This window comes from Clarias gariepinus, chromosome 20 (genome assembly GCF_024256425.1).
Source record: "Clarias gariepinus isolate MV-2021 ecotype Netherlands chromosome 20, CGAR_prim_01v2, whole genome shotgun sequence".
NCBI lineage: Eukaryota > Metazoa > Chordata > Actinopteri > Siluriformes > Clariidae > Clarias > Clarias gariepinus.
The window spans coordinates 11,201,414-11,218,177 of NC_071119.1; the positions used below are offsets into that span (position 1 = coordinate 11,201,414).

The 16,764-nt window shown below is 39.3% G+C and overlaps 1 protein-coding gene across 2 annotated transcripts in view; it reads left to right on the top strand.

Moving 5' to 3' along the window:
* Positions 1-14,351, top strand: part of prss12 (serine protease 12) — a 33,203-nt gene extending 18,852 nt beyond the window's left edge. For both annotated transcript variants that reach the window (XM_053479507.1, XM_053479508.1), the window contains 6 exons: positions 693-834; positions 1,900-2,102; positions 3,239-3,317; positions 4,721-4,843; positions 7,972-8,270; positions 12,510-14,351. In XM_053479507.1, coding sequence (XP_053335482.1) covers positions 693-834; positions 1,900-2,102; positions 3,239-3,317; positions 4,721-4,843; positions 7,972-8,270; positions 12,510-12,814 — 1,151 coding nt within the window. In that variant the 3' untranslated portion in view covers positions 12,815-14,351. The remainder of the gene's footprint in view (positions 1-692; positions 835-1,899; positions 2,103-3,238; positions 3,318-4,720; positions 4,844-7,971; positions 8,271-12,509) is intronic.
* Positions 14,352-16,764: the final 2,413 nt, after the last annotated feature.

Sequence of the window (16,764 nt, forward strand, 5' to 3'; positions counted from 1 at the left end):
GAGTGACGTGAGGAGACTGGATTGGCGTGCGGAATTAACAGGAGGCCACTGGCCGAGGCTACAGACTTTTTTTTTTTTTTTCTTTTGGGAAATGGATCATGAAAATGACCCGGACATAAGCCGTGTGTAAGACGATATAAGGCCCAGTATGTTTGTATAAGTACAGATTTGAAGCCAAATCATCAGCTACGTGGTTTTGCTCAGAAATTCAAGCGCTGAAAGACGGAAGTCATGTAAAGTCGTTGTGTGTATATGTGTGGGTGAGCGATTTATGATGGAGGGTCAATTCCACCGGAGGTTCATTGGACTGCCAGGATGTGAGTATTTGATCAGATCAGCTGCATATGGAATCTATAGATGAGAAAGGGCACGTGCTCCATGACGAGAAACCCAAAACTCCCGTTTGACTCCCAGCTGCTTTTCCACTGCCACGATGTGTTATACATCTCTCTCTCTCACACACACTTACACATACAAATACACACACACGAATGCACACATGAATATCAGATCACATCACAGGTCCTATTTAATGGCTTATGTATGATCTGCATGTGGTTTTTATGACTCATACTTCTGAGATCCTTTTACAAAAGTTCCTCATTACCTCATATAAGTTCTGAGCATCTGTTACACTTTGCAAAAAAAAAAAAAAAAAGAAAAATCACACATGTCTATGATTATCGTCTCAGGTGTACCGCTCCGACTGGTGGGCGGAGAGAACGAGAGAGAAGGGCGGGTGGAAATTCTACTGGCCGGGAAATGGGGGACGATCTGCGACGACGGATGGACAGATGAGGACGCAGAGGTGGTGTGTAGGCAGCTGGGATACAGGTAACAAATATCAAAGTTTTAATTTGGAAAGTGTTCATGTTTCAAATATATATTTAACAAGTATGCACACTTACAAATACTGTACAAATCTCTCACTCCATACACACACACGTTTCAGAGGTTAAACATATGGAAAGCATACGAATACAATGTTATGAGACACACCATTACGTCACTCCTCATACTCTCCATGTGTGTGACTGAGTGAGGCGGAGAGAGAATTTATAGTTTTTCCTTTTTTCCACATGAAATGAGGACTTTTCTAGAGATTAATGCCAGAGTGTGAGTTTTTAAAGTGTTTTTTTATTAAACTCAGATGATTAAATTGATAAATTGGAATTACACACACACACGCATAGTCATAATAAGATTTAATCTAATCCCCCCCCCCACACACAAGCAAGTTTGTAATTTAGCACAGTTCAAGCAGAGAAGGAACCTGACTGACCTGCTTACGAGTGTGTTAGTGCCTCTACACACGTCACACACACATCCCTCATGAGAGGGTCACCTAAGACAAAGATAAGATAGGAATTAGGACCGATTAAGATTCTGATGCACTTTTGTGATGACCCACAATTCACACTGCTGCAGCGCTACAGTGGAAGGATGCAGCGGCTGCCATGTTTTTGTTATGGTCTCTTAAGCAGAATGACAGTAATGTGATTGTCCCTGAGTGACGCAGCGGAAATGAGCTTGCTCTATCATCTGGAGATTTCAAAATTCCGTGTTATAATGTAGCCTCTGGCATTCAGGGGTCTGGAGAGAGCTAACTGGCCGATGACTCTGGGAGGGAAGAGCTCTTACATCAGTCGTGAACGGTGGTTATGATTATGATTATGACGATAGCGGTGCGTGAGTCCAAAAAGATGCAGTTGGCTGGCGTCACGTGGCTCAGAGGAAAGACATGATAACCTTCGGCCCTCCCTTGATTGGGAGCCTTCATGTGGGAGTCTAAATTAAGAAGAAAATCTAAAAAAATCTGCACTGATTATCCTATCGTGTTCACCTGTTCAATGTTTCGCCCTGATTATTATTATTTTTCTAATTTCTTTTTTTTTGCAGTGGTGTAGCCAAAGCTCGCGTCATGGCGTATTTTGGAGAAGGACACGGGCCTATACATGTCGACAACGTGAAGTGCACCGGAGCCGAGCGCTCGCTGACCGACTGCATCAAGCAGCCAATAGGAAGCCACAACTGTCGCCATAGCGAGGATGCCGGAGTCATATGTAACTACATGCAGCGGGATAACAACACCCGTGTCAAAGGTGAGGCATAACCCATCCATCTGTTATACACAAATCTAGCACATGTTATATTCATTATAATATTGCAATTAATTTAGCACCTTTTTGCATTATTTCTGTGTGAATCAGTATTTAAAGGTCATAAGACATAACGTATGGTACTCTTTTTTTTCAAACAAGTTCACATAAGACAGACTTTCAGCTTAAATACAATAAGCATTCTGACTTGATTCTCCTGCGTTAAATGAGCTGCACCCCAAATGACCCTATATGGAAGTGTGTTTTCCCAGTTAATCAGAATACAGGGCCCAGAAACATGTGACCTTATCAAGAATTTTTAAAACAAAATAATATTTCTGGTTTTTTTTTTTGGCTTTTTCTTCTCTTTTAATCAGCTAATTAGCGATCTTTATTAAACACTTTGACTAAGCATAAAAAAGACCTGTACATTATAAATATCCAGTGCTGTGCAAAAGTCTCAATTAAAGATGTGTTGCAGAGTGCCTAAAGACACAATTTGAAAGTGTTACGGTTTTTGTAGCAAACTGTGCAGCAACCTCATTTCCCCTCTTATCCGTTCTATCAGCAGCAGTCTACTGTACTAATCACCAGGCCGATCATCTGTCAAACTGCTCTTAAATGAAAGACAAAAAAAGGATTCTTTAAAAATACATTACAATATAAGAAAGTCTGGTCCTCTGGAAGCAAAACATAAAGACTTCAGAAGGGCTCAATATTTGATAAAAAGGTTTCATAGACATTTCTACCAAGGATGCTAACTAGACATGATTCATAATATTTTGAATACATTAACGCTTTAACCTAAACTCCATTTATTCCAATCTGTTAATGAAATGCGAATCCTTCCACCATCTGGACAAACAGACTAATGTTTGACAGAATTAAAAGGTGGACAGCATGAAAATTTGAGGTTGAGGTTTTCCTAGGAATTCTCGTCTCATTCACGTACACACATGAAGGAAGTGTGGTTTATTTAACTAAACGCTCTAATAATTCAGTAAAACGCACCAGACCGAACTGATTTTCTCATTAACTCACGCACCCACACACACATGCTCAATTTGTGTAGTGTTTATATAGTAAAGTCGTAGATCATCCACATTTGTTCTCACATGATGTGTGTGTGTGTGTTGCAGATGTCGCAAGCTCTGTGTGTGGTTTGAGGCCCGCACACACACGGAGGAAGAGGATCATTGGTGGACAGAACTCGATCCGGTAAGCAGGGCGGGGCATCTCTCAGTAAAGGACAGAGAGAGGGAAAAGTATGAGAAATAAAAAAATTAGCGGGAGGAATAAGAAAGAAAAAGCAAGAGATAATAAAGAGAGCTAAAGCTGGCATGAGAAAGACAGAGAGAGAGAGAGAGAGAGAGAGAGACTATGATAAAAAAGGATGAGATGATGGAGAGACATGGACAGAAGTGAAAGGGAGAGAGAACTAAATGTTAAAATCCCTGAATATGAAACAAAATTAAAACAATGAACATATTTATTACTACGTGCATATATTACAAGAACAATAATATAAAATATAGTTATATATATATAATCTTTCATGTGAAATTGATGATTGATCATTATTTAAATGGAATTGAATGATATTGCCGTTCCTAATATGAACTATACACAGTAAGTCCCCTACATACGAACGAGGTCTGTTCCGAGAGCTCATTCGTACTGTAAGTCCGATTTGTTATTAAGTCTAACAAACGTTGTCTAGATACTAGGATACTAGTCTGTGTTTTTACGCTTGCTTTTGGACATCCTTTGATGCACGCACGTGACAGTGTACCCCGGACACGTGATCTAAATTCCGCGATTTTACATCCACAAATGCATGTTCGTATCTTCAAAAGTTTGTAAGTCGAATGTTCGTGTGTAGAGGACTGTAATAAAAATAAGAGAAAAAAAAAAATTGCTAAAAACCTCACTTCTGTATGCTGCCTCTGATATCACTGACGTGGTTTACGCCACTTGCTACAGCCACCCCTCACCCACCCACATGAATCTCACAGACACAGAGAATATATACAGCATGAACATCAAAGTCAACAGGACTCCTGTGCTTCTTTTGCGTATATCAGAGAAACTCTACGTAGCTGCTGGAGCTTTGATTTTTAGCGTGAGAAAGGAGACTTTCTATTAAACTATTTTATTTCCATGCATGTTTAAAAAATAATTAGCACAGAATGGAAGTTTTTCCAAAGCGGTCCAAAAGCATTTTTTTTTTTCCAGTGTCCAGTCTACAAATTTTTACCAAGGTAGCTGAATTTTCCAAGCCTTTAGAGAGGCAGTGTCTTGTTTTACATTCAGAGAAAAAAACAGAGTGAATGATGAGTCAGGGAAGCAAAGTGGTTTGGCACGGGTACAAAATGGATTCTCATAACTTGAGAATGGTGCGTTTTTTATTTCATTGCATTCGGGAGCCCCACAAAATTCAAGGCTATATGGCTGTCCAGTCTCAAACTGAAAAAAATCCACCAGTATGACCCGCATAAATACCAAAATTTTAGTGCTTTGAAAATAACAATAGAAGGGTCGCACTACTCATCTAATAATGATGATGATGATGATGATGATAATGTTGATGCTGAAAATAATGACGAAGGTGTGTGTTGTAGGGGCGGGTGGCCGTGGCAGGTCGCGGTGCGATTGCGTGGCTCTCAGTCAGACGGCCGGCTGGTGTGTGGAGCCACTCTGATCAGTAGCTGCTGGGTCCTGACATCGGCACACTGCTTTAAAAGGTACACACACGGACACACAGAGACACGCATTAGAGAGAGAGAGAGCGGGAGAGACGATAATGTGGAGGAAATAGCTTTCTATACCATACATAATAACAGGAGATTGTATAACATTAATCACAACACTAAACCGATAACAAGTACAACGTGCTGTTTAAATAACTAAGGGCGTCTCATGTCCCATGGCAGCGGTGTGTATATAGAAGTGTAACTGTAGCTCTCCTTGTAAGCATGGTTTTTCTTGGCTTGCACCCTGACTGACAGGTTAAACCTGTGTGCACATGCACACACACACACACACATGCGCGATTTCTGATTTGCTATTGAATGGGTTCAGCTGGGAACACAACACACCAATTCATCATTGTCAGTTCGACTTACGCCATCACACTTTCTCTCTTTTCCTCCCTCACACACCACATACAATATAGCATTCTATTAAAGAAATACTCCGGCGCTGTCCAACACAATTTTTATCCACTGCCTTGTTATTGTACTTGTGAGTAGAACAAACAAGTATTTTGATAATTTTCCACGTAGGGACAAAAGAACAGAAAATATATTTTTTATTTAAAAGTGACACTAATGGAAATCGAACCTGACTCACACAATCAGACTCGCACAATAAGACATAAAAACTATTTGTTCTTTTAAGTTGAAGTTGAGAATTTATGAATACAGTCATAAGAAATATATATTTTGCACAGATGTTTATTAGATGTTTTTTCTAATTGTCCTTAGACGTCCATTATATAAGCGAGTTTTTTTTTTTTTTTTTTTAAATAGTGTGGCACGGTGGTGTAGTGGTTAGAACTGTGGCCTTGCACCTCCAGAGTCCGGGTTCGATTCCCGTCTCTGTGTGCATGGAGTTTGCATGTTCTCCCCGCGCTTGGTGAGTTTCCTCCGGGTACTCCGGTTTCCTCCCACAGTCCAAAGACCTACAGGATTTGGCTAATTGCCATTCCCATAGGTCCAGGGTATACCCTGCCTCGTGTATACCCTAAGCCTCCTGGGATAGGCTCCAAGTCCCCCGCGACCCTGGATTGAGGGATAAGCGGTATAGATGACGATGAGTGAGTTTTCCATTAGCGTATTCTATATACTCATATATTCATATTATACATTCTCTTATCTTTATCACATGTACACTGTAAGTGTGTAAGTGTGCCCTGTGATGGATTGGCATCCTGTCCAGGGTGTACCACGCCACATGCCCTAAGTTTCCTGGGATAGGCTCCAGACCCCCACGACCTTGTATGCAGGTTTAAGCGGTACAGACGATGAGTTAGTAAGTGTGTGAGTGAGCGTTTCTGGGAGTGTGAGGAATCATGAACTGGACACTACATTATTATGTGCTATAATCTATGCTAAAGAATGAAATCTTATACAGTGTACCTTTTTTTTTGATTACCAGGAAGTATATGTATATACACATGTGTATTATAAATGCTTCAGACTTTTGTTTTGTTGAAGAAACTCATCGTGTCTTTCTTGAAACAGGTCACGAATTTCCACATAACTATAACTAATGCATTTGTTCCTGACTTCCCACAGCCAGCAGAGAGAGAGAGAGACAGAGAGAGACAGAGATCCTATCCAACAGCCCTTACAAAATACGAGCTATGACATCACAGTGTGGCTACGGTTCACACGCACATACACACACACACACACACACACTTACAAACGCACATTAGAAGCAGCTATTACCTTGTACAACAATGTGCCAGGTCGTTTCCTATCCCCCAGGCTGTAGAGGATAGGGAGACAAAAATAGGTCACTTACTTCAGTTTGTCGAGTGTGACATTACAGAAACATGTGCACACACACACACAAAGACATAAACAAACAGCAGACTATTTTTATGCCTCAGGCTCATTCCATAATATTGGCCAACCATAATTCAATTACAAGCGGTCTGATTAGCACTGTAATAACAGGCTGAGGAAGTTCTGCTGGTTCAGGATTATTATTATTATAAGCTCTGCTGAACAGTAATGATGGAGACTGAAGCAATAACTATATTCTGTTTAATACTTAAGGTGTACATGAGTTGTTACAAGTGTGAGTGATTTAAATAAAAAATTTTTTTACATATTATATCATACGTTATAATTAATGTGTAGCACTGAACTCAAGACAGACAGGAAAAAAAATGACCAAGGCATTTACCCGAGACGTTTTTTCCGTGCTTGTTTGAGACAATTCTTATATACCGAATGAAACCGAAAGGAAATGTTTCTTCTGTGCCATTTGCAAAAAAAATTGAAATATTTCCTGCTATCATCAGTAAACCGATCAGCTGCTCTTAGCTGCCCCCAGATGCCAATGTGTTTATCAGTGGAAACAATCCCCCTCCTCCCCTCTTACACCATTTATATTCTTAATCTTTAACATCTTCTCGCTAGATGACCTACAGTTGGGCGATGAAACAACCCTGATGTTACACTGCCCTCTCCGGAATGCCGCAGACGCTTCGGAGGAATGCCACCCTGATCCGCCGCTGGCACCGTCAGGAAGTGGCTTGGCATTCCGAAGGAGGCAGTGTTGTTTCCGGAAAAGGAAAAAAAAAAAAAAAAGGCCTCCTCACCGTGTAACAGGACACTGCACCGCTTGTCTGGCAGAGGACGTCCGTTTCCGCCGCGCAGTGACACTTTTAGACGTCAGTGACTGCACAGAAACAGCAAACACACCAACAGATTAAACGTACCTTGTAAAGTATATTACAGACAGATTAGATTAACATCTAGACATTTATAACCTTCTTGGCACAAGATGATTACTTAACAGTGACTTAATATACACGCGACATGTTGCTATATCCAGAATACAGAGAAAGTTAAAGTTTAGCCTGTGGGAAATGCGAGGCGGACTGAAGTCTATAACATATAAGGTGTTGGCTTCGGGGCAGCCTCGGGTGACAAGAACTTCCTGAGGGAGTAATTTGAGTCGCACAGCAGATACAGGAGGAGGTCATTTGAGTGACATGTTGACAGATCTAACATAGTGCCGTGTGACGCATACAGTAGAGACTCGGGAGTACCTGTTTTTCCTTTAACTCACTCAAGAGTGGTGATTTAGAGCGGTTGAAAACCTTCTTTTTCTGTTTTTTTTTTTTTCCTTTCAGGTACGGAAACAGCACCGGTACGTATAAAGTACGCGTCGGTGATTATCACACCCTCGTTCCTGAAGAACACGAAGACGAATACGGCGTGGACAGAATCGTCCTGCATCCTCGCTATCTCCCGCAGAGCACCGACTACGACCTCGCTCTGGTGCGCTTGACGCAGCGTGGAGGTGATACAGGTCAAAGCAGGAAGTGTGTCCGCCAGAGTCACGCCGTTCTTCCAGTGTGTTTGCCGGAATGGAAGGAAAGAGCGCCGAAGGACTTGACTAAGTGCTACATTACTGGCTGGGGAGACACGGGTGAGAGATGATAAATGTAATACTCACTCACACTCACTCATGGTCCACAGTAAATCGCTTTATCCTGTATACAGAATTGCTGAGGGCCTGGTGCCTATCCCAGAATACTGGACTTAGGGCACTAGGAGGGGTTCATCTTGGATGGGGTGCCAGTCCATTGCAGGGCACACACACTCACACGCCCATTCCCACTTTACAGGAAATTTAAGAAAGGCTTTTAGTCTAATCTGCATGTTCTTGGACTGTGGGAGGAAACCGGAGTACGTGGAAGAAACCCACCATTAAATGAGTCTAATTAATCTTTTTTCACAGCATTTGGCAGACACCCTTATCCAGAGTGATATATACATCTGAGCAGTTGAGGGTTAAGGGCCTTGCGTAAGGGCCCATCAGTGGTAGCTTGTTGTTGGGGTTTAAACCTGGGACGTGCTGGTCAGCAGGCCAATGCCTTAACCACTGAGCTACTAACAACAGGAATATATGTGTGCTTACTTCCTTGTATTCCATACAGGAAATATAGTGTAACATATTTCATTTTCAATGACAAAAAAAAAAGCTTAGTATAAGCTCATTTAAAATGACTCATTAATCATCTATACCACTTTATTCTGTATTCAGAGATGCGGAGGGCCTGGAGCCTATCCCAGGAGACTTAGGGCACAAGGCGGGGTACACCAGGAGAGTGTGCCAATCCATCACAAGGCACACACACACACACACACACACACTATGGGCAATTTGGGAATGGCAATTAGCCAAATCTGCAGGTCTCCTCCGGGACCCAGAGGAAACCCACCAAGCACGGGGAGAACATCAAGCCTGGCCACATTGTTGCAAAAAGAAACTTTACAGAATCAAAAGAAAATTATGGAAATGTGTATGAAATGTGTGTGAGAATGTGTATGAATCAAAATGATCAGATTGTCCCTGATGCGCAAGCTGAGGGTGACACTGGCCAGAAACCCCCCTGAGATGTGAGTAGAAAGAAACCTTGAGAGGAACCAGACTCGACAGGGAACCCATCCTCATGTGGGTGATAACGGATAGCAGGGATTGATCTGCAGTCATACTGTTTGTTAGGCAGCTGGAGGTTCACTATACCAGATGATGTCATTTAAATAGTATGCAGTCCAGTTCGTTATTAGAGGCTCGGGTACATTTGATTATTGAAGGCTCAAGTAATTTGATTCAGATTTATTTGTATAGCGCAGCTAATCGTGGGGTTCGTTACAAAGCAGCTTTACAGAAATCCAGAAGCAGATTTAGATCTCCAACGAGCAAACCAGATCCAACACTGTGTGAGGAAAATCTCCCTGACATGACAAGAGGAAGAAGTATCTGAGGCGAAAGTTTGAGGTTGCTAGCATTGGGTCGGTTTAAGCTTTTTCTACAGCGTTTCTAAACACCAACATTTTCCTCAGAAAATCACCTTCTAAAATTACATTGGAATTACTTGTCGCGTAACTGCTAACTTCATTTTCTTTTAGAAATATTACTGTGAGGTCCATTTCGGCTCACAAAGTACTGTGGTGTAATAGAGTGTACATGTATAATAACTCACACAAAATTCTAACTTTCACACCTTATGCCATCATCTGTAATTTTGCCAAATTATCATCAACCACAATGTTTTATGCTGGGTGTGAATTATTTAGCTACATCTGTTGGAACATTTTGCATAAAACCTCAATGAGAGGGTTATATCGTGGCAAACAACAGGCATAAGTTTTTTTTTTTTCATATTTAAACTATTTTTTAAAAAATCAGTTGTGTAGTTTTAGTAAAAAATTCCTGGTAGATGGCTGGGCTCACTTTGGGCTGGACAAAACCCTTGTGGACCAACACCAGCACCCCAAATCATCACAGACTGCTGAAACCTCACACTTGACTTCAAGCAACTTGGATTCTATTTAGATGCACTTTTAGATTTTTCGTGAAAATGCAACATTTACTCTTACTTAAAAGGACGACTTTGAAACACTGAGCATTGATATTAGGAATGCGACGTCTGTAACCCATTTCCTGTAGATGTCTGTGCATGGTGGTTCTTGATGCACTGACTCCAGCCTCATTCGACTGCTTGTGAAGTTCTCCCAAAAATTCTTTGCTTGACCGTCTTCTTAAGGCTGCGGTCATTCCTGTTGCTTGTGCACCTTTTCCTACCACACTTTACCCTTTCGTTCAACTTTCCATGAACATGCTTTGATACAGCAATCTCCAAACAGCCAGCCATTTAGGTGATGACCTTCTGTGGCTTACACTCCATGTGGAGGCTGTCAGTGATCATCTTTTGGACAGCTGTCAAGTCAGCTGTCTTTTCTATGCATGTACGTTACTAGATACACAGTATAAAAAAAACCCGAAATATTCTAATATTTTGAGATACTTAAAATGACAAAATCACGTCCTCCTCCTTTAACTAATTAAAGTAAAATGCACTTCAAATATAAGTTTGAAAATTACATTCAGCTGATATAAAACTGACTTCACTGTTTTGTTGAATCCAATACCTCAGTCGTATTAAAGCCCAAATCTTTTACAGTTACAACATCAAAGTTCCAAACAAGTTAACAAAAACAAGATGTATCAGCTATATTGATGATAAATAGCAGTCTGGATGCGGTTTTAAAGTTGCTAGCCATCACAATTGAACCGCAATGAAAGCCTTTATGGCGATCCTTAGCTGCCAGAATTTCTTCAAGGGTAGCCGTGACTCATTCAGGAAGTCATATTTTCCAGCAATGCATAACACGCCTGTGCTTTAAACCGATCAGTTCGGTCAGCCGCACATAGTTATAAAGAAAAGTAGCTTATGTTATAGATATTAAATTTGTGTAAAGCTTATGTGAGCTTTCAGCTTGCTGTTCAGGTGACGCAGAAGATTAATCCCAGCTTTGGACCAATTCTCGAGCACTGGGGTTTAAATAGAATTAAACACCTGTGATGGAGCAACAATAACTATTATATCATCAGGGTAAAATGCTTTTGGAATATTAAGGGAAGACGGATAGAGTGAGAGAGAGATGGACAGAGCTAGAGCAATACCCTAAACACAGGCAGATGTATGTACAGTAATAATGATCATATTAATGACGAGGTGTCTGCTTGTGTGTCATTGTTAGATAGGTTCGTGTGATGATGTCATGCGTGTCCAGCTGTGCGTCTGTGGAAACAGACAGGGAAAGTTTAAGCAAATGTTGAAATTGCAAACATCAGCTATGTGCACGCTCATATACGCAGGATCGTTCTGAAAAGCAAAAGAATGGCATTGTATTGTACAAGAATTCTGGTAACTAGGCACATATGTTAATACCAACAGCTGTGCTCAGGTATGTTCACACACACACACACACACACACACACACTGAAAGAAAGCACAGTACAGTAGCTAGCTCACAGATAAAGAGCGTAACACGATTCTGTGTGTCAGACACGCCAGGAATTTTGCCGTGGGATTATAAGATGCACATTAGCCACCTGATCATGACACACATCTGTGCTGTACGACTTCATAGCACTGTCTGGTTTGTAATGGTAATGTTCTGCTGTGAATACCATTCTTGATTTATGAGCTGCTTAAATGAAGGTCAGATGGATCGAATTGATGTCACTTGAATGCGCTCGAGGCACATTCCTTTCAATCGCCTTGGATTTCTGAAAGCTGGAGGGAATGTTAAGTGCACGTGCGTGTCTTGGTAGACGTCTACTACTGAGCTGCCTTTTTTCCAAAACATTATATAGTTAAATAGGATGTTGTTACATGGTCTATTGAGAATTCTTTTTTTTTTATGATATCAGACATATTACTGTGTAACCATACACTTCAGTTATTCAATCCTGGCTTCATGGCCTTTTGTCAATGTGTAAAAATTTATACTTTTCTTACTGGGCAGCACAGTGGCTTAGTGGTAAGCCCTGCTGCTTAGCGCTTCCAGGGTCCGGGTTCGATTCCTGGGTCTCTGTGGGTGGAGTTTGCATGTTCTCCCTGATGGGTTTCCCTCAGATACTCTGGTTTCCTACAACAGTCCAAAGGCATGCAGATTAGTCTAATTGGTGTTCCCAAATTGCACGTAGTTTGTGAATTGCATGTGTGAATGTTGACTGAAGGTCTTACCATGGTTGTAAAATATGGGAATAAATACAAGGATTGCCATTGGTCTCCATGATTCCTAGTTGGACTACAGAGGTTCCTAGATGGATAGAGAGAAGGAATTTCTCATTGTCTGTTTGTTCCTTCAGGTCGTGCATACTCCAAAACTCTGCAGCAGGCTGCCATCACTGTCCTGAGCAAGCGCCTTTGCGAGCGCCACTATGGCAACCAGCTGACCAGCCGCATGCTGTGTGCTGGCTCAGCCCTAAGCGGGCACCATGTGGACAGTTGCCGTGGCGACAGCGGTGGCCCGTTGGTGTGCGAGCGAGATGGCAGCTGGATTGTATATGGCGTCACGTCCTGGGGTCACGCGTGCAGACTGCAGGACTCTCCGGGTGTGTACACCAAAGTGTCTGCTTTCGTGCCCTGGATCACCAAGGTCACGAGCCAGTAGGAGATGGGATCGACTGGTTGGAGATGGTGAATAATGATGGGTGCTATGATGACTCAGATGACTGAAAGAAAGACTTTGCTAAAGTCTAGAACATTACGAGCTGTGGTAATGAAAACAATGTGATAGCTCAGCTACAGATAGCTGCCATCAACAATGTATTTTCTCTTTTGTGGGTTTTAACTGCAGCACTTGTGAGTATAGTGATTTGGTTACAGGGACCACTATGTACATACAAAGGGAGCACAAAATATACACCGATCAGCCATGACGTCAGTGATCAGTGAATTCAAATATAAGGTAAATCCAAGGTTCGTCTCTGCCTGTGGGTAGCAGAACACCCAGTTCATCAAGGCCACCGACTCCGCCTCCCAAGTCTCCCAGACCCCAATCTGATCAAGCACCCACAGGATACACCGGACAAACAAATGGGCGCGACCTACAGCACCAGAAGTATCCACGCCAACTCGGACTCCATGCCCCGAGGGGTCGAAATCGTTATGGGGCCACATAGGGAACCTAAACCCTAGATGGTTTTAATGTTAATGTCATGTAGATGAGACTGTAAATTCATGTTGGCAGGCTAAAAGAAGTTTTTATATCCTGTGACATTTGATCGACATCATCAACATCCTTAACTCCTCCCGGGAAAGATGACCTAGTTTAAAGCGAATGAGATGTGAATAATTGGGGAGATATGACCAGTACTTCCATGAATAATAATAATTCACACAAACTCAGAAGTTTGCACTAAATTCTCAGTGAGCACAAAATACGTGTAACATGTAATGAATCAACAATCAGATTTCAGAATTAATTAAAAAATTCTGCTTGGATTTAAAATACCAAAGACTTTGCGACTAAGAAAAATAAAGTAAATAAAAAATACACCTAAGACTTCGTAATATAAATTGCACATCCACAGGAGCAGCCTGTCAGGTCATCAGCTGGCGGCAACATTAAATCAATGTAAAGCAGTGTATACACACACAAGCACAGATGGATCGAATAAATAAAAAAGAATCATAAACTCCTCCAAAGTTTATGATCATTTTTACCCACCGTTAATTTTAACAACATACACTGCCAGTCAAAGTAGGTTTTTTAGGAAGTATGTTTTTGGAATATTACAGCTTAATCGATATTAGCAATTAAATGAATTTTTTTTTGTTTCCCATCATAATCCATAATATAATTTTTTTTTAAACTATGTCCACTCCTCGATTTTATTCGACCAAAACACAGTATTGGTGCTGATTTAATTGTTTTATGTAATACATATAATACAGAAAATGTGTGTGCCAAAGAAGCTGTAAACTTTAGCCGTTTTGGAGAGATGATTTTTTACGTGCCCTAAAAATGGCTATTTTTTAGTTTCGTACTGTCTTGCTTCAAATAATAATATTAATTTAAAATGCAAGTTATTGATATTTCTTTATGAGTATAGATACTAGAATTGGTCTAAGCTTCTAGATCATATGACCAGTAAAAAGTGTTGCAAAATTAAGGATTTTTCCTTAAATTTTTTTGCAAAATTATTTTTTTTCCAAAAAAGAATTGTAGTGTCTGTAACCATGTCAAATTCATGTCGCTATATCTTAACAACTTTGCATTGTAGAACAATACACTTTTTTATTTTTATGTTTTTTTATGTGAAATCTAAATTGGCTAAGTTTCATCTGAACGAATCATTGAAAGATTTGATTACAAAAAAGTTACGGACACTACATAAGGGCATAAAATTGTATTTAGCAAATGTGTTTCTCTTTATCTGATAAAAATGTCTATGTATATTTGGAAAAAAAAAACAAAGCATGGATTGGGAAGTAAGAAGCATTAAGTATTATGAAAAATGATGTTATAAGAGTTGCTGAAGTGGATATTCATGGGTATTCAAAGTTGATTTACACACCTACTTAAGTTGACATTCTTGGCTCGGTATTCACATTCTACAAATCATCCGTATATCTTTCATGCTTGCAAGTTAGCCAGATTTTTCTTGAGTCTTGAAAAGAAATGTCTGGGATTTAAACGCAAGCTTGGGAACCAAAAAAAAGGGGGGAAAGAAATTTCAGACTGAAGAACCAGATTGTCATGTGCAGCTGGTGGTGGGTGCTGTCAAATATATTGTGATATAAAAATGAAAATATGACTAGTATAAAAATATATTGCAAATGAAAAGATGACAAGCATTGAAATAAACTTAAAATAGTTCTTTGTGCTGCTGACTACTAGGACCTTGTTGGAATCACTTAATTTGACATGACTTCCACCCTGATCCTTTTACAGCTTATAGTTTTTTCCATATATTTAAATAATGATTTAAAATATATGAAAAAAAACTATAAGCTTTACACCTGTGTGATTAAGGATTTACTATAAAAGTGACAACATTAACACTAGTTTTGTTAAAATTTTCAACAAAAACATAATAGAGTTTATAAAATTACAAACTGTATTATCTGTATTAACTGTATTATATAAAAATACAGTTATATCCCTGCTTCTACCTTTTAAAGTTTAACCTTAAATCTTTTGACTGGCAGTGTATGTCATGTGTTAAAAAGTCATTAAAGTAGAACCGTCATTCATAAATAATGTTATATTAAATATAACTGTTGTTTAATTTATAAGCTTATCATGGACAACTTTACAACCCTTTTTCATTAAGAGAAAAACAATTAGATGTTAGTATTTCCCTAAATATATATCATATACATACATAATGTACTTTATAATGTACAGTACACTGTCAATGTTGACTTATATACAGTATGAAGTAAGAAATTAAACTGAGATATGATTTTTACCATCATGTACAAGATATAAAACTTATTCTTGTTAAACAAAGTAAAATTGTATTAATGTCATTCTTATTCCTAGCACAATGTTTGCTTTTTGCTGTGTTTTACAATCTTTAACACTAACAGCACAGTACTGAGCAAACCATTACCTCATTTTATTCACATTACAGTTATAAGTCAGAACCTTGGCTAAATGTGTAAAAATGTATCCATAAGGATAAAACAACACTTACAATGTTTATATGACTTTTTTTTTGAATGCTGAATAAACTGCTTCGCACAAGGCAAATGTAAATGCTATTATTCCATATATCAAGTTCATTCTTTGTTCTAGTGCATTATTAAATTCAGTGTATTGGTGCTATTAAGAATGTTCTAAAAGTCTTACATTGCACTGGTGTTGTGCAATATGAATTATGAATTTTTTTCATATTTTCTTTTGCTTATACAGTATGTTTTAACAGTTTCTATTTTGTAAGCATTTGCACATAAAGTTCAAAAACAATTTAAAGTCAGACGTGTAGCAACCTTGTAGCTTTGCTTTACTTTGTTTCCTTAGGCTTTTTTTACTTTAATGATACAAAATCCAATAAACACTATAAATGTTGCTTGAGTCATGTCATAATGCATTGTAAAGCATGTCAACTGTTATAGCTAGAGTTCTGTAAAATATGTTAAACTACCAAGTTTGAGTTTAACTGATTCTAACTTTGCTAGCTAATATATATCATGAGAGCTCGTTGGTTGTATTTTGTGAAATATATGTTGATGCTATTAAATTTACCTTGTAAATTAAACTTGACATGTGCTTAATATGCACATTTTTTTTTCTAGTGTTTAATTGATCTCCATTCACATTTTTTTTCCACAAAGTTGATGATTCAGCACTATCCATCCAGGTTTTGATAATGTGTTAAAAGGTTCTAAACCCATTTAACTCATTTTTTTGGCTATGTATTGTATATTTGTTAGATATTATTATTATACTTATACCTCCTCATCTTTGGCGGCAAAACCAAGTTTTAACTTTAGAGAAAAACAAACAAATAAAAAAAAAAAAACTTGTTTTTGTAGTATCAAAAATCGTACATTTTTCTGCCTTTATGACTTTTTTTTTCGTCTAGAAATGTGGAAGTAGTTTACTTTTCA